This window comes from Sus scrofa, chromosome 13 (assembly GCF_054392235.1).
Source record: "Sus scrofa isolate SSC_HxYL_T2T_F1_AM1 chromosome 13, Sscrofa_HxYL_maternal_Yorkshire_Landrace_v2.0, whole genome shotgun sequence".
NCBI lineage: Eukaryota > Metazoa > Chordata > Mammalia > Artiodactyla > Suidae > Sus > Sus scrofa.
In genome coordinates, this window is record NC_139395.1 from 149,874,246 (window position 1) to 149,897,052 (window position 22,807).

At 47.5% G+C, this 22,807-nt stretch overlaps 1 protein-coding gene across 13 annotated transcripts in view; it reads left to right on the top strand.

The window, feature by feature from the left end:
• Window positions 1-22,807, top strand: part of SLC12A8 (solute carrier family 12 member 8) — a 143,097-nt gene that overhangs the window by 12,311 nt on the left and 107,979 nt on the right. For 8 of the 13 annotated variants that reach the window (XM_021070217.2, XM_084990910.1, XM_084990906.1 and 5 more), the window contains exons 3-5: window positions 7,565-7,711; window positions 12,373-12,564; window positions 21,220-21,451. In XM_021070217.2, coding sequence (XP_020925876.1) covers window positions 7,565-7,711; window positions 12,373-12,564; window positions 21,220-21,451 — 571 coding nt within the window. The remainder of the gene's footprint in view (window positions 1-7,564; window positions 7,712-12,372; window positions 12,565-21,219; window positions 21,452-22,807) is intronic. The other 5 variants (XM_084990908.1, XM_084990909.1, XM_084990913.1 and 2 more) reach the window with 2 other exon arrangements.

The window sequence follows — 22,807 nt, forward strand, 5'->3', positions numbered from 1 at the left end:
CCATTTCTCCAAAGCGCTCTGGCTCCTTAAAGTCAGAAATGGTATTTAGGGACCAACATCTGAGTGCCAGGTATGTTCATTGCTACTGGGGTACCCTGACTCATAAACCCTTTTAGTGGACACAGAGAAGGAATGTATATATTTACCTAGCTCTGAATCTTTCTCTATATAATAAAAACTATAAATTCAAACTGATACCTCTAATTTTATCACCCTAGGGTTCATTCTTCTATTCTCTTTCCTTAGTTGTAACTGCCTTCTCCAACAGTAAGAAACTTGGTTCCCATTCACTATATTTACTGATTTGCTAATTCATGTAAAATAGATTCAGAAGTGCTAGTTCCTTCCCCTGCAGAAAAACAAACTTTCTATCTAGAATTTAGATTAGTTTGTAGTTATTTATTTTTAGACTGAGAGCACATGGTCAAAGTGTTTTGTTCAAAAGGTATTCTGGGAGTTCCTGTTGTGGCTCAGTGGTAACGAACCGGACTAGTAGCCAGGAGGGACATGGGTTCAAGCCCTGGCCTTGCTCAGTGGGTTAAAGATCTGACATTGTCATGAGCTGTGGTGTAGGACACAGACAAAGCCCAGATCCTGCATGCTGTGGCTGTGGGGTAGGCTGGCAGCTGTAGCTCTGATTTGACCCATATCCTAGGAACCTCTATATGCAGCAGATGCAGCTCTAAAAAGAAAAAAAAATTAAAAAAGTTATTCTCATTTTTTCCCACTTTCATTGTTGTCATGTTACTTGTTAGAAATACAGTTAGGTTAATTTGTTTCTCTTTGTAGATTTAAAATTTTCTTTGTCATCCTGTTGATTAGATTTGATTTTGTTTGAGTTTGAGTATGTAAAACATTAATGTGATTCCAAAAGTCAAAAGTACTCAGTACATTAGAATTCTTACACAGGTATATTGTTTGATCCACTGAAGACCCAGATGAATAAATCTTTTTGCTGGTGGTTGTTAGCTGGTTTGCCTGTTACTAGGGGAAGGCATTAGGGTTTGCGTTTCCCTTCCTGGTTGTTAAGATAGTCTTTCTTTCTTTCTTTTCTTTTTCTTTCTTTTTTTTTTTTTTGGTCTTTTTAGGGCCACACCGTGGCATATGGAAGTTCCCAGACTAGGTGTCAAATCGAGCTGTAGCTGCCAGCCTACATCACAGCCACAGTAACAGCAGATCCAAGTTGCATCTGTGACCTACACCACAGCTCACAGCAATGCCAGATCCTTAACCCACTGAGCGAGGCCAGGGATCAAACTCACGTCCTCATGGATACTAGTCAGATTCGTTTCTGTTGAGCCACGACGGGAACTCCCCCAGGTATACTTTCTAATGGCAGCCCAAGTCCTGCAGGAGAGGCTCTGTTGCTTTGCCAAGGAAGCAGAAAGGGAAGAGAAAGCTCTTGTTTAGGTGGCCATGGCATTGCTGCTGTGGGAGTTTGTGATCTGTGGGGTGGTGTCAGGTGTCCAGAGCACTGTGTCTTTGGGCTCTGCATTCTGAGCCCAGAAGTGGCTACTTTGTGGGGATGAGTTGCCGTGTGGTTCTGGCAGGCAGAACTCCATCAGGGATTCCCATCAGCATCAACGTTTTCACGGCAGCTGAGGGTCTTGCCGCTGCTGGGTCTGTGTGGCTGAGAGACCAGGATGTGCCTTAGGAGATTTCCAGCACTGGTCCAGGACGAGGCGGCCCAGGATGGAGAAACCACAGGCCAAGGAACTATTGTTAGGGAGACACTGCCTTTCGGACTGGTTCTGTGCAGAAGAGATCCACACAGTCACAAAGATCTCACATTTCCTGGAATGATTAAATCAATATTGACGAAGGGTGCTGCCCAGATTTGAATCCAGGAAATCAGACTTTGACCAGTCCACACGGGTTTTTGCTTCTTCTGCTATAAAGTGGTTTCTATTGCCAGCATCACTCAAGGTGGCAGAGCCCACAATGGATGCCCATTCCTGGGACAGCAGAAGGGGCTGGGTGCCTCAATGCTGGGCACCAGGCAGGGGTTGGAAAGGCAGCTTTCAGGGCTATGCTGTAGGCCAAGATTCACCTGGAACATGAGGATGAGTGAGCCAGGCAAATAGAAAAGGCACAGGTAATAAGACCTCTTTACTTTCCACCCAACCTTCTTGAAGAAGTTCACCCCGCCCCCTGCACATTTAAAACTGCCTAATATGCTTCATGCTTACACACACACACACACACAAATTTGCACAATTACTGTCTCCTGTGCCGCCTCGCTGAGGCTGATATGTAGTATTTGCATTGGACTCAGGTATCACAGGTAGGTGGCTGCTGGCCCCCAGAGCCCTACTGGCCCCCCTGCTTGTGGTGCCTGTCCAGAGCCAGACGAAGGGAATGTAGGGCCACTCTGCCCCCTTGGCTCGCAGCTTGGGATCTTCTCTGAGGTGTGATTAGTCATTAGATAATTAGCTTTCAGGAAGCAAGGTGCTGGCACATGTGTGTCGACTCCGGGCAGAGCCCCCCTTTGTCTGGGAGGGAGAGGCAGGCCGCGTCTTGCTTTGACCCACTCCTGACCCGAGTGGGCAGGAGTGGTTTCTCACCTGGTCCCTTTTCTTCCAGCTGCTCGGGGACAGAAAAAGTGTCATCTCACTTTTCAGATGTGCTCGCTAAGGCCTGGTAGGAGGCGGCTCTTTCAGGCCAAAGGCTCCTGCGGGGGAGCTCCTGTCAGTGCCTGTGGCTCAGCTTTTCTCAGTCTTACTGCTCAGCTCAGCTCGCTGTGTGAGCGGGAATCCAGGTGATTCCCACTCCGGACACAGTTCAGGTGCAATTCCCCTGTCTTTCTAGATGCCCTGCCCAAGCGTGAGGGTTCTCTACTCACCGGAGAAAGTCTTCTGCCTCTGAACGAACACACCTCGCTGTGGGGCACAGCCCTGGGCTCGGAGGGACTGGGGGCTGGCTCCTTGTTCTGGGAGGTGGGGAAGGAAAGCTCCAGCAATGAGCAGACTCCAGTGCGATCACCCGGGGGCCAGGCTTCAAGTCGCTGTGCCCGGGAACCTGTCAAGTTGTTGCTGCCAAGCTGAGGGTCCTCAGGAGAGAGGAACCTGCCCCTTGAGGATAGAAAGCAGTGCCCTTCCCGAGGGACTGCTTCACGCCTCACTTTTCTTTCTTTCCTTTCTTAGTCACGACCTCTGCGTCCCACCAGACTCCATATCGGGCACAGCACACATCCTACTGCTGCCTCCCTTTCCCTGCAGCCTGCTACGTCTGTGTCATGGAGTGTTGAATGGGACTCTTGATATTTTGGAATTGATGACTGGGGCCCAAATCCAAAGACAATGAGGTTCTAAAAGAGTCATCAGTAGTTGGGACTTGTCACGAGAGAGCCCTGAACTGGCCCAACTGCCCCCCGCTGGTCACCCCAGCTATGCCACCCCCCCCTCCCCAGGCAACAGAAATGATGAGGGAGAGGCCCAGAGGGAGAGTGTGAGGCATGGCCTTGGTGGGAGGCTGTATCTGAGACCAGGTGGGGTTCCTTACCCTCCCTAAAGGAGGGGCTTAGGTGTGAGGTCCCCGAGTCGGGAGGAGCTGATACTCTGTCCTATTGGGTGTCTGCTTACGCTGCAGAACTGTGACTCTGCCCGCAGCCTCTCTGAGCGGGTGCTGAAGGGAAGCGGAGACAGCTGGCAGGACAGAGAACAGGGCTGGGGAGGAGTCAGTTGTTAGACTGTGATTTATAATAAATATATATTTGGCTTTCATTCACTTTCCTGGCACAGAGCTCCCAAAACCCTTGGACTGTCCTAAGCGATCAGAGTGATAAGGTGTCTTTGTTTTTGTTTGTTTGTTTGTTTGTTTTGTCTTTCTAGGCCCACACCCCCGGTTTATGGAGGTTCCCAGGCTAGGGGTCTAATCGGAGCTGTAGCTGCCAGCCTACACCAGAGCCACAGCAACGCAGGATCCGAGCTGCGTCTGCGACCTACACCACAGCCTACGGCAATGCCAGATTCTTAACCCACAGAACGAGGCCAGGGATCAAACCTGTATCCTCATGGATTCTAGTCGGGTTTGTTAACCTCTGAGCCACGACGGGAACTCCAATAAGGTGTCTTGACATTCATAACAAACACCTTTCAGCCACAACTGGGTTGATATTAATGAGGTGATGTTTAGAATCACCCGAGGAGGAGGCTGGTTGTTGGGGAACCAGCCATGTGATTAGAGGGTTGGAACTTTTAGGGAAGGAGAAAGGGGTTAGAGGTGGCATCAATCACTGATGGCCAGCGATTTAACCAATCATGCTTATGTAATGGAGCTGCCATAAAAACCTAAAAGAGAGCTTCTGGGTTGGTGACCACGTGGAGATGGGGGGAGAGCACTCTGTTGCTAGAGGGCATGGAAGCTCCCGGCCCTTTCCCCAGCCATGCCCGGTGCACCTCTTTCATCTAGTGGTTTCTGAGGTATATCCTTTTATAATAAGCTGGTCACCTAGTAAGTAAAATATTTCTCTGAGTTCTGTGAGCCGCTCTAGCAAATGAATTGCACCCAAGATGGAGGTGGTGGGAATTTGCAATCAATGGCCTGTGGGTCAGGGGCACAGGTGACAGCCTGGCCCTGGGATTGGCATCTATGGGGCTGTCTGGTAGGGCTGGGGCCTTGACTGTGGGATCTGACTCCATCTCTGGGTAGATGATGTTGGAATGGAGTTGAATTGTAAGACACTAGCTGGTGTCGGGAATCGCCGGGTCGAGGACAACCCCCCTCCTCCACAATGGAATTGGTGTCAGATTCTACCAGCCCTGCGCCACATAGTTACTATGCTAGGCGACTGGCTTGAGCTGTCTGGTCAGTATTTCCCAAAAGGCCACTTGTGGGGCAGTGTAGAAGCCTGAGGATGTCCTGTAGGTGGGGGTGGATGAGGGAGAGGTGATGAGCACAGGACCCCAGGCTGGTGCTTCTGTGTCAATGCCTGGAGGTGGCATGTCTGTGAAGGGAGCTTAGGAATTGTCCCTTGGGGTCTCCATAGAACCCACCTGGCATTATACTGGGGTCCTCTGTCTTGTCTGCATTTCCTTTCTTGGGTGCTTTTGTTTCTTCTTCCTTTTCTCTCTCTCACTGGCTTTATGTCTCTTTCTCTCTAAAAACATTAGGACCTCAATCTTGGGTCAGACTTAGGCTCTTCCTGCCAGTGTTGGAGGATTAGGACCTGGGAAGACGTAGTTGTGTTCTTTTGGCACTTGGCAAGAGAAGGTGGGCACACTCCTCTAAACATCCCAAAATAAGCTGTCATGACTCAGTCACCAAACCCATTTCAAACACGTATACTTTCACTTACACCTTCATTCTCAGGGTGAAGAGTCTCCCAAAATTTCTGCCTCATTAACCTGCAACGCACCTTTAAGGCTGATTTAGTTCAATGAGATCCAGGGAGCGAAAGGCTTTTCAAACTCCATTGGGTAAATAAATAAATAAATAAAACAGCTTTTACAGTGGAAATATGAAGGCTGGGATGAAAGAGAAATCAAGTTTCTAAAACCACAACAGAAGTTTCAAGGGTAAAGTGGATGTACTCACAATTAAGCGAAGTCTAGGATGTTAGAAACTGACCCTGGAAGAGAGAGGTCTAGGAGAGAAAGGGACGAGGAACCTGTGGTGCAGGTTTTACGGTCTGGACTGGGGAATTCAAGCCCCACCTGTGGCCCTGGGGCAGTCCTGTCTCTTCCCCCAGCCCCTGGCTCTCTTTCCTTGAGCTGTAAACAGGGGACCCACTCCCTGCCTGCCTCCTGCAGTGATATGAGCACCAGAAGAGGGGAGTGATGTGGAAGTTCAAAGCACTCTCTCAATTATTACTCTTTGTTGCTGACAGTTGTTGTTATGACTGTTTCTAATAAATAATAGGCCTGAAACAAGCCATGGTAGGAAGTGAACACAAGCAGGGACAGGAAATTGGGCCAGGTCTTGAGTTTTGAGATTAGGATCCTGGAAAACAATCTTACCATGAGGTCCCTTGGTACCACTTGTTCAAGGACAAACATAGGTTGGCACGGTCTTTGTCCTGAGCCGCAATTACTGTTCTTACATTTTTTGACTTTCAGGAGACTCCCCTTTGGTGGTTTGTGAAAGACAGATGAACAGAAATACACACATGAAAGGTGTTCCAGCTGGCATCAAGAATTGACAGGGAGTCCCCCAACCCATCTGTCTGGTGTGGCTTCATTGATGTCCCTGATAATTTGATGAGGCCCTTTCTTCATCTGTGGGTGGGTGACACAGGGGAGAAGCTGGGATCCTCCCTCTTGGTTTTGACCGAGTATAATTGGCCTCTGGGCTTGGTCCTAGAAAATGGGCACATCCATTGTTCTCAGCTGTTCAGGAACTCTGCCCCTGACTCTGGACCTTCGGTTTCCCCTGTTTCTTGACTTTGCTGCCTTCTCACTGAGGTTAGGGGTCACCTACATGCACCAATTAGGCTTAAGTGCACAGTGGGTCTTAGCTGGGTGCCTTCCCACCCCCACCACCTCCCGGGTGAATCATCCCTCAGTGCGGAGGTGGTTTGAGGCCACTGGAAGAATAGTGATGTCTGAATTTAGATTAAGTCCCAAATCTATGCAGTTCACAGCATGGGTTTTAAAATCATTTTTGTATTTTTACAAGGTTTAGCTTTTTTAGTAAAGCATTTCTGTATGAGTGTTCTGTAAGAGCCTTTGTTATTTTTGGATTGAAAAAATGAGGAACCCATGTGTTTTACCACTTGTTAGCCTTTGATTCTAGGCAACTGCCAAATGATGCCTTGGGATCCTGGGGTATGGGATGGAAGGGTGCTTAGGGGTCACCGCACCACCCATTCAGGAAAACAGAAGCTGCCCTAAGTATTTTAAACAGGGAATTTAATACACAGAATTTATTTATTTGCTTTTTATGGCTGCACCTGTGGCATATGGAAGCTCCCAGGCTAGGGGTCGAATCATAGCTGCAGCTGCTGGCCTACACCACAGCAATGCGATATCTGAGCCGCATCTGTGACCTATGCCACAGCTCACAGAAATGCTGGATCCTTAACCCACTGATCAAGGCCAGGGATTGAACCTGTGTTCATGGATACTGGTCAGATTCTTTACTGCTGAGCCACAACAGGAACTCCCAATACACAAAATTTATTACAGAAGTGTTAGAAGGTCCGGAAGAGCAAAAAGCTAAGGAATGTGAGGTTACCTAAAGATTAGTAACTGCTGGAAGCTGGTGTCCCACCAGGACTAGAGGATTGAAAGGGAAGATGGCACCGCCCAGAGCTCAGGACCACAGTCTGAGCTGTCAGAATCCCATGCTCACCCACATCCCAGTGGCTGGAACTTAGTCACATGGCCATGCCTGCCTGTGAAGAGGCTGGGAAAGCTGTCCCCCCACCCAAGTGTAGGAAAGGGAATCGGGTTTGCTGAACAGCTAGTCTGTGCTGACTCCGGGCACAGGAGTGTGTGTGCCCCAGGCCTGCCAGCCGCAGTGAGACGGAAGTGTGTGGAAACCGAGGTCTCCCAGCTCCTCATTCTTCTCCCTCGCTGGCCCTCCCCACTGCTGCTGAGCTGACTTCTGTGTGCCCTGTTTTCAGGAGGCGCTGGCCCAGCCCCAGCCCTGGTGGAAGATCCAGCTGTTTGTGTGGGAGCCAGTGCTGTTCGGGACCTGGGATGGTGTGTTCACATCCTGCATGATCAACATTTTCGGGGTTGTCCTTTTCTTGAGGACCGGCTGGCTGGTGGTGAGTGATGGGCTGGTGGCCCTGGAGCCTCCTGTGAGCCTGTGACATGCAAAGCCCAGTCACCCTTGTGTATCCCACAGTGTAATCAGCAGATTCCTAAAACACTGATGTTCCAGAAACATGGAACAAGATCGAGTACGTGGAGTAGCTGGCATTGCTTTTTAAATGGGCCCCAGACAGAGGTTCCCGTGGAAGCCTCACCATGGATTTAACTACAGAAACATGAGCGCAGAAGTCAGGGCATGTCACAGGTGGGACTAGAGGTGGGTCAGAGAGCAGACCGATGGCAAATTTGCCTCCAGTCTCTGACCCTCTCCAGTTTCCTCGGTGTTCTTCAACTTGGCTGGCCCCCACCCCATTGGCTGCCCCAGAGGGGGAGAGGGAGAAGGAGTGGGAATTGTAAAAACCTACAGTTCTCTTCCCATGTCTTTCTCCTTCTTTTCACATGGAACACTTTACTTCTGACACTTCCGGTGACCAGATGTGTGGTTTTCCCCAACACAGCAATTCTGTGATACTGGCTGCATGTCCTACAATTAAACTCCATTCTGACTCTGTCTACTTGGAGATAGCATCGGACCCAACCAGTTAAGGGCTCCGTCCCATAAGGCTGCCCCCACCCACTTCAGCTGCTAGTCACAAGTCCACAGCGTCCCCTCTGCTTCTGACCAATCGGCTGTGAATCGGATTCCCACGACCCCTCCTCAGATTTGGTGAATTTGCTGGAGCAGCTCACAGATCTCGGGGGAAAGCTTATTAATGTTTGCTAGCTTATGAAAGGATATGATAAAGATATAGATGAACAGATGGAGATACATAGGGTGAGGTCCTCGAGGGACCCAAGAGCAGGCACCTCTGTCCTGCGGAGCTGGGGTGCATCACCCTCCGCCTCCTCCTCAGTATGTGGATATGCTCACCACCTGGAAGCTTTCCAAACCCCATATGTTTGGGATTTTCTCTTTCTTTTCTTTTCTTTTTTTTTTTTTCTGTCTTTTTTTTTTACCTTTTCTAGGGCCGCTCCCGTGGCATGTGGAGGTTCCCAGGCTAGAGGTCCAATTGGAGCTGTAGCCGCTGGCCTACACCAGAGCCACAGCAACGCGGGATCTGAGCTGTGTCTGCAACCTACACCACAGCTCACGGCAACGCCGGATCCTTAACCCACTGAGCAAGGGCAGGGATCGAACCCGCAACCTCATGGTTCCCAGTCGGATTCGTTAACTACTGAGCCACGATGGGAACTCTGCGTTTGGGATTTTCTACCGTGATTTCATCACACATGATCATTAATGACTCCATTTCTCTCCCCTCCCCCTCTCTAGAGAAGTGAGTGGAGGTGAAAGGGGTGGGTGGTGAAAATTCCAAGCTTCTCACCCTGACTTGGTCTTCCTGGTGACCAGCCTCCATTCAGGAGCCCACTCGCAGTCGCCTCGTTAGAACAAAAGATGTTCCTCATGCTCTTATCACTTAGGAATTTGCAAGGGTTTTAGGAATCCTGTGCCAGGGATGGGGTCAGAGACCAGATATTGGAACAAGAGATGCTCGTAGTGTTCTTATCACTTAGGAAATGAAACAGTGTCAGGAACTCTGTGCCAGACCAATATACAGTTGACCTGTGAACAACGTGGGTTTGAAAGGCCCAGTCCGCTTCCTCAGATTTGTTTTCAGTAAATACTGTGATTGGTTGACCCCCTGGATGGGGGACTACGGATAGGGAGGGCTGACTCTGGGACATGAGCACCTGTGGATTTTGGTATCTGCAGCCAGTCCTGGAATTAATCCCTGTGGATACCTGAGAGATGGTCATATTCTCATGGCAGTAGAAAGAGGTATGTGTCTTTAGTTTAGATATTGGCTCATGTGATTATGGGGGCTGGCAAATCCAAAATCTGACAAGTGAGATGCAGATAAGAATGGCTATTTCAGGGTTTTTTTTTGTTTTTGAGTCCAAAACCTCGAAACTAATGCATACATTCTGTGTTGCCATCCGGAGACCAAATTCCTTCTTCTTTGGAAAATCTCACCCTCAGTATTTGCTGTTAAGGCCTTCACCTGATTGCAGTAGAACCACCCACCTACGGAGGGTAATCTCATTTACTTAAAGTCAACTGATTGTGTATGTTAATCACACCTTAAAAATACCTTTACAGCAACTTCTAGCCTAGTGTTTGACTAAACAGCTGGTCACCATAACCTAGCCAAGTTGGCACTCACCATTAACCATCACATATGCAAATTCCAGGCGATTCAGCTTCACTTAGTGGGGTGCATAGGGTTCTGAGCCCTCTCAGGAGACCTGAGTGAGGGCAGACCTCCCCAAAGCTCTTGCTCTACTCCATGCCCAGGCTCTTAGCTCAGGGTTCAGTCTTAGCCATGGCCAGGATGCGTCTGAAAGTTTTCTTTATTAATGTGTGAAAAGCTGAGAGCAGGATTAGCAAGCCCTCTGGTGTGGATGCTGAGAATTCCTACCTCTCATACTCTTCCCTAATTTATCAGAGCCCCTACTTAAAAAACCACAAAGCCTCCAGCTCAGACGCCTCGTCCTGGCAGGCATTCTCAGGCTTCTGGCATCCACCTCTGATTTTTTTCCCCTTCCTGGGAGTCACCTCACCACCCAGCACCTCTCCAGCCAGTATCCGATGGGCATCCAGCCACCTGACCACTGTGGCAGGGAAGGCCTGGCAGTGACAGCCTGGACCTGGGCGCTGCTGCATCCTGGGGATGCTTATGGAGCAGTAGAAGGATAGAGGGGTAAGCTCTCTTTATTTTGACTCTTAAATCTTAAGGCCACCTCTTAACCCTGCTGGGTGTGATTTTTTTTTTCTTTTTTTTTTTTAGAAATGGCTATGTAGGAGTATCAGTCCCATCCCAAAGTGAAGTACAAATTCCACTAGGAATTTATTGCTGCATAACAATTTACCCCAATACTTATCAGCTCAAAGCGGCAAATATGTATTATCTTGTAGTTACTGTGGCTCAGGGATCCAGTGCAGCTTAGCTGGGTGCCTCTGGCTCAGGATTTCTCATAGGGTAGCAGCTGAGCTGTCAGTCAGGACTGCAATCTCATGTAAAGGCCCTACTGGCAGAGGATCTGCTTCCAAGATCACTTGTGATGTTGTCGTCAGGCCTTATCATGTGGGCCTCTTCATGGGGTTACCTGGGCACCTGCAGCTGGCCTCCCCCCAGGGCCAGCAACCTGAGAGAAGAGAGTAAGGGAGCAAGTGCCCAAGGTGACTGCCCCCATGTTCTCATGTCTTCACCCTGACACTTGTGTGGGGTTCTACTCATCAAGAGTGAGTCACTCCATCCAGCCCTCACGCAAGGGGTGGCAATTACACAAGGAGGTGGGGGCCACTGGCAGCATCTTCAAGGCCGCCTAGCACAAACACATCCTTTGGCCCTATGACCTCTCCTTTTCAGTTCTGACATGAGTGTTGCCTGAAAGGTCATATTTGAACATGGAAATAAAGGAAAATGTGAAATGCCAAAGATAAGGTAGGACTTCTAGGGGATGATATTCAATGAAAACAAGTAGAGGTCATGCCCAAATCGTTTTAAATAGAAAATAGGAAATCTAAAGAATAATTTCACAGCAAGTTATAGTTTTTGCTTTGTTTTGTTTAAGGGCCACACCTGCAGCATATGGAAGTTCCCAGGCCAGGGATTGAATCAGAGGTACAGCTGCCAGCCTACCCCACAGCCACAGCAGCGCTGGATCCGAGCCAGGTCTTTGACCTATGTGGCAGCTCATGGCAATGCCGGATCCTTAACCCACGGAGCGAGGTCAGGGATCCAACCTGCATCCTCCCAGACACTCTAATGGGTTCTTAACCCACTGAGCCACAATGGGAACTCCTTATAATTTGAAAAACATTAAAGTGGCAGTTTTGGTATGAAAACTTAATGATTGGTAAAAACTTTAAAAAATTATCCCACACAGGCAGTTTAAAAGCATGAACAAAGAAAGAAAATAGTAATTGTATAAGTTCATTTAAAATATAACATCAGCAAAATAAATAATTGAATAAAACCTAATTTGGGTCTCTGGAGCCCAGGGTCCAGAGGTAAATATGGGCTTGGAAATAAACTCAGTGTGATAAGGTGCTGTGGTAAGTCCTGAGCCCTGGGTACTGTGGGAACAGGCAGGGTTACGGGGACAGCTTCCTGGAGGAGGAAACTCTGAACCCCGTCTTAAAGGAGGCACTGGAGTGAACCTGGTGAGGAAGGGCTGGGGCGGAAAGGGATTCCAGGTGGGGGATCCCCGTGGGTGGGAGGGTGCGGGCGAGGGAGCACAGGACTTCACGCTGCAGCACAGAGTGTGTCTGTGGTCGTGGGGGTAGAGGGGGCAGTTGTCGGCAGAGGGAGGAGGGGGACTGGGGTGGGGGCAAGGGGCCTTGCCAGGAGGGGCCTTGCCAGGAGGGGCCTTGCCAGGAGGGGCCTCCTGAGGGTGTGAGGTAGCTTTGACTTTACATTGTCAGTGCCGGGGAGTCTGGAAGAATTTGCTGCAGGGACCTCGCGTTCATTTGGAATTGCTTCCAGGTCTTACTCCTGCGGGCACGGCCTTTGTCCTTTTCCTGTGGGTCCAGCCCCAGGGGTGTGGGGAAGGTGGTCAGTGCTCCCTCCGTGCCCTAACCTTGACCTGGCTCCTTGCTGTTCCGCTGCAGGGAAACACAGGCATGCTCATGGGCATGTTTCTGGTGTCCTTCGTTGCCCTGGTGGCCCTGGTCACTGTGCTGTCTGGCATCGGGGTTGGGGAGCACTGTGGCGTGGGCAGCGGCGGCGTCTACTCCATGATCGCCTCAGTCCTTGGCGGCCAGACGGGAGGCACCATCGGGCTGCTGTACGTGTTTGGACAGGTGAGGCCACCAGCCAGTGGGATTCACTTCCCTTGCCTTGCGGTCTTCACCTTCCTCTCATCCACGTTTCCCTTTGCAGGTGGGCAGTTGCCCGAATTTTATAGATGGGCCATCTGGAGTCCTGGGGGGGATCTCAGAGCAGAGCCAAGCCCACCATTTAGGGCCCTGACTCTTAGTCCAGGGCTGCTGCTTCTCCACTCCCTGTGCCTCTGGAGTCCTGATTCCCCCAGAAAGCAGGACCTGGGTTGCCACCATCCCTGCAGCCCGTTCTAGGGAAGAGCGTGCCCAGCAGTGGCCAGAGTCCTGGGGGCAGCTCTGGGTGGCCTGGTCCCAGGCGCACTTTTACGTTGACAAGGGGACATTTTGCCTGTGCCAAGGACTTCCCTAGAATCAGGCAGCACCCACATGAACTGGCACTCTGGGCTCATTGATAGCTTGCCGGTCTTCACAGGGAGGCTGAAAGCCCGTGTGTGGATGCTCTGTCTGGGAAGGAGAATACTAATGAGGAGGCTGCCCCACAGGGAGGACGGGGGCCCTCAGGAGGCCACTGAGTGGGGAGAAATACTGGGGCATGTTTAGCTAAAACCAGGGATGGTGACCTGGCGCTGAGGAAACAAGTGCAGACATTAAGAAACCACTCTTTGTAAGCACTCCTTGGACCGAAAAAGGCTTTAATGATGGTGCAAAGGGTGGTGGGTGGCTGAAAAAACAGTTTAAAGCAAAGACTCTGTTTAAGTAAGAGTACAAGAGACTCCTCAAAGAAAGCATTGCTTCTCTTTCTCTTATTTCTAAGCAGCAGGGGCAAGTTATTTTAGCAAAAATAAATCTCATTCTCCAACAGCACAAAGCTGTGTGTGTGTGTGTGTGTGTGTGTGTGTGTGTGTGTGTGTGCACATGTGTGCATGCATGTGTAGGACAGATGCATCGAAGGCAGACACATGGTCATTGTACTCTTAAAAGCCACTTTCCTTTATGGAGAAAGATCTTAAGGCATGGTAGTTGGGAAGCTGAGTAATCAATAGTCCGTTTACTTTGTTACCCTGGGGATTTGTATATTGATTTTCTACTTCTCTGCCATTTTATAGCCAAGCAGATTGCAAGATGGACAAACGGCAGTTCTCACTTGCCCCGCTCCCTCAGTAGACGACAAGCTCACCCCCTGAAACAGACGCTACAGACAGGGGACTAGCGCAGGTGGAACTCCCCCACCCCACCCACCGCCAACCCAAGCACAAGAGAGGAAGCCTCCTGTATGACAGTTGACTTGAGGCAAAATGCTCAAAAAGAAGACGTTTTCTGAGCTTGGGCAGCCACTGCCTAAGAAGCCACCAGCTTGACAGCTTTGCTTGCTTTGCTCTCTGTCTGTTTGGGCCCCAGCCAGAAACACAGATGCCCCTTCGGTCAGTGTGCTTGCTTTGCCGCTGCTTCTTCTGCAGCTGACCTGGGCTGGGCTCTCTGATCAGGGTGAGGCTGCTGCATAATCCTTTTGATCTGGTGCTGCCAGCTTCAGTTTGCTACTATTTCGTTGAGGATTTTTGCTCATACATTGTGAGGGGTATTGATCTATAGTTTTCTTGTGCTGTCTTTGTCTAGTGTTGAGGTCATGATCATGTCCTCAAAGGGCCTCACCTCAAACACAGGAGGAGTTGGGAGGCGTTCTCTTTTCTTTTTGGGAAGAGTTGGTGAAGGACTGGTGTTAATTCTTCTTTAAACATTTGGTGGAATTTGGTGGTGAAACCATCTCGTCCTAGGCTTTTCTTTGTAAGAAGTTTTAAAATAAGTAATTCAATTGCTTTACCTGTATAGCCGTATTCCTGTTCTCTACTTCTTCTTGAGTCAGTTTTGATAGTTTGCATCTTTCTAGGAATTTGTCCATTTTATTTAAGTTATCTAATGTTTTGGTGCATAATCATTCATAGATTCCCTTATAATCTTTTTTGTTTTTCTAAGATTGTCCTCCTTTGCCTTCCTGATTTTAATCATTCGAGCCTTCTCTCTGTTTCTTGGTCAGTCTAGTTAAAGGTTTGTCTGCAAAGAAGCATTTTCTGGTTTTGTTGATTTTCTCTATCGTTTTTCTGACGTCTGCTTCATTTATTTCTGCTCCAGTCTCTATTACTTCCTTCTTTCTGCTTGCTTTATGTTTAGTTCACTCTTTTTTTTTTTTTTTTTTTCCTGGTTTCTTCAGGTGGAAGTTTAGGTCATTGATTTGTGGTCTTTCTTCTTCCAGAGTATGGAGGGTTTATTCCTGGTTCTTATTAACCCCTAATCCCCTCATCCCAGGGCACATATGCACTCTTTTTTTTTTTTTTTTGTCTTTTTATGGCCGCATCTGGGGCATATGAAAGTTCCCAGGCTAGAAGTTGAATCAGAGCTGCAGCCGCCTGCCTATACTACAGGCACAGCAATGCCAGATCCAAGCTGCATCTGCAACCTACACCACAGCCCACAGCAATGCCAGATCCTTAACCCACTGAGTAAGGCCAGGGATCGAACTTGCATCCTCATGGATACTAGTCAGGTTCGTTACCACTGAGCCACAGTGGGAACTTCTGCATTCATTTGTTTTTAGTAATTGCCAGAGGAGATGGCCTGTTTTGCCCTGGAGCAGAGTCAGTGAACTTCTTCTGTAAAGGGCCAGATAGTAAATATTTCAGTTTTTTTGTGAGAGTGCCCTGCGTCTCTGTCATGACTCAGCTCTGTCACGGAGGTGGGAAAGCAGCCATATGGTATGAAGAAATGGGTGTGGCTGTGTGCCAGTCACACCTTATTCCCCAAACAGGCAGCAGCAGGATTTGGCCAGAGGGCCAAAGTTTATGGCCCTTGCCATAGAGCATCAGCACTTAGAAGATGGAGATACTTAAAATAATGACTTTTAAAGCTCACTAAGTCTTTCCATTGCCTTGCCTCCTTCTCCAGATACCTCCCCACTTATTTCTTTTCTTTTTTTTTTTTTTTTTTGTCTTTTGTTGTTGTTGTTGTTGTTGTTGTTGTTGTTGCCATTTCTTGGGCCGCTCCCGCGGCATATGGAGGTTCCCAGGCTAGGGGTCCAATCGGAGCTGTAGCCACCGGCCTACGCCAGAGCCACAGCAACGCGGGATCCGAGCCACGTCTGCAGCCTACACCACAGCTCATGGCAACGCCGGATCGTTAACCCACTGAGCAAGGGCAGGGACCAAACCCGCAACCTCATGGTTCCTAGTCGGATTCGTTAACCACTGCGCCACGACGGGAACTCCCCCACTTATTTCTCTGGGGCGTTGGTGCCAGGCCTGTTGTGTGGAGCCAGACCCCTTGCCAGTGAGGGGAGATGAGCTGGTGCCCTTCCTCCCTCCTGCCCCACTCACATGAGGGTTTCTTTTGGGGCTGCTTATCCTGGAGATAAGCTTCATAATCCCAGAAGATCCAGCTTCAGCCTGATGTGTCCTGTCTAAAAGCATTCATTCATGGCTTACCTGCTCTTTGCTAGATTCTGTAAAAACAGTGCCGGTCTGGAAAATTTTCACAGACCCGACATAGGCCTGGGGTTTGCATTATGGGAGGGAACACATATGCAGGACATACAGTCAGCCGACTCTCACTATGGGGATTTAGTGCGAGAAGGGGAGGGGTGCGGAGGCGCAGCTCTGGTTTTCTAGGTAGGTATCCAAAGGTGGGAAGAAACATGCCTATGATTGTGAAAGTGCCGTTTTAAAAACCAAATGTGGAGTTACGGCACAGCGGTAACGAACCCTAGTGGTATCCTTGAGGATGTGGGTTCCATCCCTGGCTTCACTTAGTGGGTTAAGGATCCGGCGTTGCCACTGAGCTGTGTGTAGGTCACCGATTCTGCTTGAATCCTGTGTTGCTGTGCTGTGGTGTAGGCTGGCAACTGTGGCTCTGATTCAACTCCTAGCCTGGGAACTTCCATGTGCTGCAGGTGTGGCCCTAAAAACACCAAAAAAACCCCAAAAAAACAAAAAAAAAACCCAAAAAAACAAAAAACACCCCACAAAAAAAAACCCTGAATGCCTTGGAAAGGAGGTGTTACCCCCTGAAAATATGGCAAGTGACACCCCCTGCTTCCTGTGCCAGCGGGTTAGAAATTCTCCACAGAGGACAAAAGAGAAAAAGAAAGCCCGTGATTATCAACTTTAAGAGGAGATAAATATGTCCAAAAATTTAATACATTCCGGATAGGTTTATATATTAAATAAATTGAAAGGGATGTTTTCCAGTGAAGAGGAGCTGCATGGTTGGAAGGTGGCCCAGGTCCAGGGTGGCTGGATTGCTGTGGTGAAGGGCTGGCGACCCCTCTGGTCCAAACTTCTCCCAGGGGAGCTGGCCGAGGGGAGCCTTGCATCCCAGACACACTGTGCTCTGTGTACCCAGATGCAGTTCTCGCATAAACAGAATAGTACTCTCAATATGTTTGTTTTTATTTTCTTATACAAAATTCCTTTAAAATTACAAAATGATGTTCCTTATAACCAGTTAGCTTATCAGAGATGATGTAAAGACAACGGTGGTTTCCGTCCCTCCTTTGGTGACCAGTGTGAGCACTCATTGTCCCCATCTGCACCTCCCCCTGTGCTCATCTACATGCATGTATGGATTTTTGAAGGAGCCACTTGTTTTTACTGAAATGGGGACAAATTTCATACTCTATTCCACGGCTTGTATTTCTCACTGAGCAATAAGTCATAGACGTTCTGCTAGGTCAACGCTCTGAACCCATGCTTTTTACATAGTTGCTTAGTATTGTGTAATGTGGATGTGCATAATTTATGGCACATTCATTCTCTATTCATTCTTTTACTCTCTTATGAAAGAGTAGTTTTATTCCTTTTCTCATTCCTAAAACTCTGTCTTTTTTATATTTTCCCTTTTCTTCTTAATCAGGCTGCCAGGTGTTTATGTATTTTTATGAACTTAAAAAAAAATCAGTTTTGAGGAGTACCTGTGGTGACACACTGGGTTAAGAATCTGACTGCAGCAGCTTGGGTCACTGCAGCGACATGGGTTCGATTCCCAGCCTGGCACAGTGAGTTAAAGGATCTGACATTGCCGCAGCTGTGGTGTGGGTCATAGCTGTAGCTTGGATTCATTCAGTTCCTGTCCTGGGAACTTCCATATGCCATGGGTGAAGCCTTAAAAAAAAAAGTCAGCTATTCTCTCTATCCTTTCTTTTGTTTTTTCTTTTATTTCATTAATTTCATATATCCTCTTATTAAATACTTCCTACTGTCTTTTTATTTCTGTTGATTTTAAAAATCACTTTAATACTTTGTTCATGCATTTGTCTCCTTTTTTAAACTAATAAAAGCATTTAGGATTATACTCCTCCCCCCTTCTGAATACAGGATTAGTGTACTTCTCAAGTTTCAGAATAAATCCCTTTTATTACTTTCTAGCTAATTTGAAATTTAAAAAATTTCTTCTTGTTTTGCCCACACAGCTCAAATTTATTTCTTTTTAAAAAATTTTCCCTCTAATTGCTTTGGAAGTTCTGCTGTGCTTTTCATTGTGTGAGTAGTCATTGCCTACTTTTAGAAGCCATAATTAAACTTTTTCTATACTTCTCAGATAAAAACATTACTTATTAGCTCCTCTAACTACGAAACATGAAATCTCTATGATGCTTTTACTTCCCCGTGTTCTACAATTACCCTTCCTTCTTCTTCTTCTTCTTTTTTTCCCCTTCCCTCTCACCCCCAAGTCCTTTGATTTTGAGAAAGTGGTATAGTTTGGGGCTGCTACTATTTTCCCTCAAAGTAAGTCTCTTGGGTTTCAGTGACCCTCGCTTACAACTGATGTTGCACATTTCTAGTGACATCACCATCATCTACTTACATTAACCAAGGGTTTTGTGAAATTCATGGGTAACTACCATTTCCTTTTCTTCGGTAGCTAATCCTAGCAAGGTAGTAATGATACTGCCAATAACTATTATTTCTACGACTCTGTGAGCCAGGCATTGTTCTAGGCCTTAACACGAACGATATCCTTTAATCCTCGCGATAATCTTTTGAAGGAAGAACGACTCTTACCTGTGTTTCACAGATGAAGGCATGAAGCACAGAAAGGTTAGAACACTTTCCCAAGTCACACAGCTAAGACCGGGAACACAGCATGTGGCCTTCAGGAGTCTGGTTGCCACAGGCTGAGCTCACAACCGCTGTGCTTTGTCCTGCCGCCTCCAGAGCTTTTCCTTTTTTTCTGGTACAGGCATCTTTGGGCTAAAAGTGATTTTAGATACAAACCTGAGAGAGGGGCACTACTGGGGTTACTAGAAACAATAGGCTGTCCTTAGTGCTGGTCCCACTTCACGCAAGCAAATTCTGTTCTGTAGCTAGAGAAAGAAATAAGTGGTTTGGAAACTCCAGGTGCGGAGTGTCCCATTCAAGTTCTGGCCTAGCCTCTGCATGCGACAGACATCCAGCACCCAAGGAGGGATGTCTATACACACAATCATCATGACTACATTTTTAACATTTGTTTTTGAGATGCTGATAGATCGGACCATGAAGAGTCCTGTTGATCTGGTCATATAGCAGAGGAAATAGCATCATTGTCACCATCACATGCTTGGCATTTTGTCAAGAGTAAGTTTGAATTCTGAGGTGAATGCAGGAAAATGTAGAGTTCTCTCTTTTGCTCTCTCTCCTGATTGTCTTTCCTCAACATTTATTGGGCATCTGCCTTTATCCAAATGCAGACAGACATGCCTGCTTAAATCTGGGGATCACTGATGATGATGCTATGTCTAGCTGACAGTGAGCCAATCTCAGTGAAGAACAGAGCCTCCCTCTTGAGCCCCTCAAATACACAAATCGTATTGGCCTTCTTGTCTTTACATGCAAGGGCTGAAACTTAATGGTGTCTGCTTCCCAGAGCACTTCTCATAGTCAACACATCAGAAAGTATTTATAGATTGCTTGCAACATAGTTAGCAAATGCAGGGGATTTTGAGAGGTGCAATCAGCATAATTTTTTTTTTGCTTTCTTTTTGCTTTTTAGGACCGAAACTGCTGCACATGGAGGTTCCCAGGCTAGGGATCAAACCGAAACTACAGCTACTGGCCTATGCCACCACCCCAGCAACGTGGGATCCTAGCCGTGTCTGTGACCTACATCACAGCTCACGGCAACGCTGGATCCCTGACTCACTGATCGAGGCCAGGGGTTGAACCCTCAACCTCATGGTTCCTAGTTGGATTCGTTTCCGCTGCACCACAATGGGAACTCCCATACATTTTTTTAAAGATATTTTCATTGTTGGTGGTGGTAGGGGCAAACTTATATGCATTAAATAATTAATAGATTATGGATCCAGATAATTAATTGCGTGGTAGCAGCAGTAGGCATAGTATTTATTTAGGAAAGGGGGATGAGGAAAGGCTTCATGGAAAGGGAGGAACTTGCCTGAGGCCTGAGTAGAATTGTTTCCTGAGAGGACAGCATGTGTAGCAAGACAGAGATGACAGGCTGCTGGCACTGGGGGAGCATAAAGGAATGCACCTGATAGGAGAAGGGGGCTGAGGAACTCTGGAAAGTGAAGTGGGTGTTATTTTCTTTCTTTCTTTTTTATTATTTAAATTTCATGGCTGCACCCACACCCTGTGGAAGTACCTGGGCCAGGGATTGAATCCAAGCCATAACACCAGATCCTTTAACCCACTATGCCAGGCTGGGGATGGAACCTGCATCTCTGCAACAACCCGAGCCTTTGCAGTCAGGTTCTTTACCCACTGTGCCACAGCGGGAACTCCTCGTTTCCACATATTTATTTGAGATTGTGCTTCAAATATTTTTAAGAGGTAATATCATGATTCTCAGCAAATATAAAATAAACATGTGCCAATGATTTTATGTAACTCATTAATTAGGGGAGGAGCCAGTGAGACGTTAAAGTTGAGAAGCAAGGTATGGCCAGGGTGGATACAGATCAAATCCATAAATTCCTAATTTCATAAATAAATATAAGGATAGATTGCTAGGTTAGAATCAAAACTGGTAATGTCCTCCACGATGACAAACCCCAATCTTTTGGGTTATCTGTTCCATCAGCAGAATCTCTGTGTATTTCTGTTGGAAAAAAAAAATCTGTTAACATGTAACTTCACAAAGTCCAGGGTATTTAATACATGTAACCAATAGTAAACAGCAGGTAGAACTAAGTACATTCATCTAGATATTCCTTGGGTGGCATTTTTTCCATGTGACAGTGACAAGATGGGCTGCACACTTTTTTTTTCTTATTTATAAGTTTTAGGTAATTTAAAATATAATAGTGACATACAAAGACATAGAGGAAAAACCGGGGTTGCGTCCGTGTCCTCCTAAGGCTGTGAGATGGGGGCCCCTGCCTTGTGCTCTCTATTTAGCTCTGCACAGAGGAGTCTAAAGGTGTCTTTGGCCCAGAGTCCCATATTCTTCCTCCCATAATCTTTCATCTTCATTACCACTGACAATCATTCTCCTCTCTGGATGGTGGGAGAGGTGTAGGTGAGAAGCAAGGGGGTCCCATGCGCAGGGTTCCTGGGCAGTGAAGGCTCGATCACCCCCCATGCTGGTTCCCAGGAGTGGAATTCCGAGAGGAGAGCAGGGTCCTCCATGCCAGGCAGCCTGGCTGCTCTTTTCTCTCACTGACTCTTCCTACCTCGAATCGCCTGTTAGTGTGTTGCAGGTGCCATGTACATCACCGGCTTTGCCGAGTCCATCTCAGATCTGCTGGGCCTCAGGAATATCTGGGCTGTGCGAGGAATTTCGGTAGCGGTGCTTCTGGCCTTGCTGGGGATTAACCTAGCAGGTGTCAAATGGATCATCCGCCTCCAGCTGCTGCTGCTGCTCCTGCTGGCCGTGTCCACACTGGACTTTGTGGTGGGCTCTTTCACACACCTGGATCCAGGTAAGCCTTTTGGAGTTCCCTAGATGGCCTTAGGGGGTCTGCACTGCTTTCAAGATATTTGTAGGTCTGAATTTGCAGGTTAACCCCAGTAGCCATTACCTGTATTGAGTGTGTGCTGTTTTCGGAGCAGGTGAGGCGGTGTGTCTTGATGCAGCTTCAGAGGCCAGAAGACCCCTCTTCACACCCCTCTTCCCTAGGCACATTTCCCATGTTTCTTTTTATTTGCCTTCTGGTTTTTAATAAATAAGAAAATTTAGATAAAGCGAAGAGTAAAGTAGAACTGGATTAAACAAAGAATAATTCATGACAGTGATTGGGAGAGTGGGCAAGAAATAGATTGGGAACAGGGAAGGAAATAGGCTTTAATTTTATCTGTCATATTCTAATTCTTTTTTAAAAGGGGCTTGCTGCAAATATAATGGACGTTAACAATTATCATTTCTGGGGGATGGGAACAGATATGTGTTTGATTATCTAGAGTTTTCAATATTAATTTTATTTCAAAACAAAAATAAGAACCCACTAACTTAGCTTAAAGAAAGAAAATAGGAGTTCCCATCTTGGCTCAGCAGAAACGAATCTGACTGGGATACATGAGGATGCAGGTTTGATCCCTGACCTTGCTCAGTGGGTTAAGGACCCAGCGTTGCCATGAGCTGTGGTGTAGGTCATGGATGTGGCTTGGATCCCGGGTTGCTGTGGCTGTGGCTGGCAGCTGCAGCTCTGATTAGACCCCTAGCCTGGGGACCTCCATATCTCCATGTGCCATGAAAGCAGCTCTAAAAAGACAAAAAAAAAAAAAAAAGGAAAAAAGAAAAAGAAACAGCCATTGCACCATTTCATATTGTCATCGATCAATCGATCACTGCTTACTTTAACCCTGGGTTTTCCTCAGCCTTGAGGATGCCTGGCAAGCCTAATCCTAAACCTGTTCTTTGAGTGAGACACTATTACCCAAAGTACCCATAACTTCGGTAACTTTGTAGCTTTGTGATTTGGGATGGTTTGGCATCAGAAGCCTTTTTTTTTTCTCTCCAGAGCACAGAGCTATAGCTGGGATGCTGTAGGAAAAAGTGAAGTGCCTGATATTTCACCCTTTGGGGACTTCATCTTTTTATGGCAACAGTGACTAGGCATCTACATAGGACTGTGGACAGGCAAGGGGAGATAGGGCCACAAGCTGGGTTAACAAAGAGAAAGAAAAGAGATCAGGAGCACAGACCAACTGCCTCTAAGGGTGGCTGGTGGCAACAGCCAGCACTTGTACTGGGTGAGCGCTTTTGTGCCAGGCATTTTGCTTAGCACCTCATGTGGCTTATCTCATACTTTATCATAACCTCATGGGGGTGGAACAGT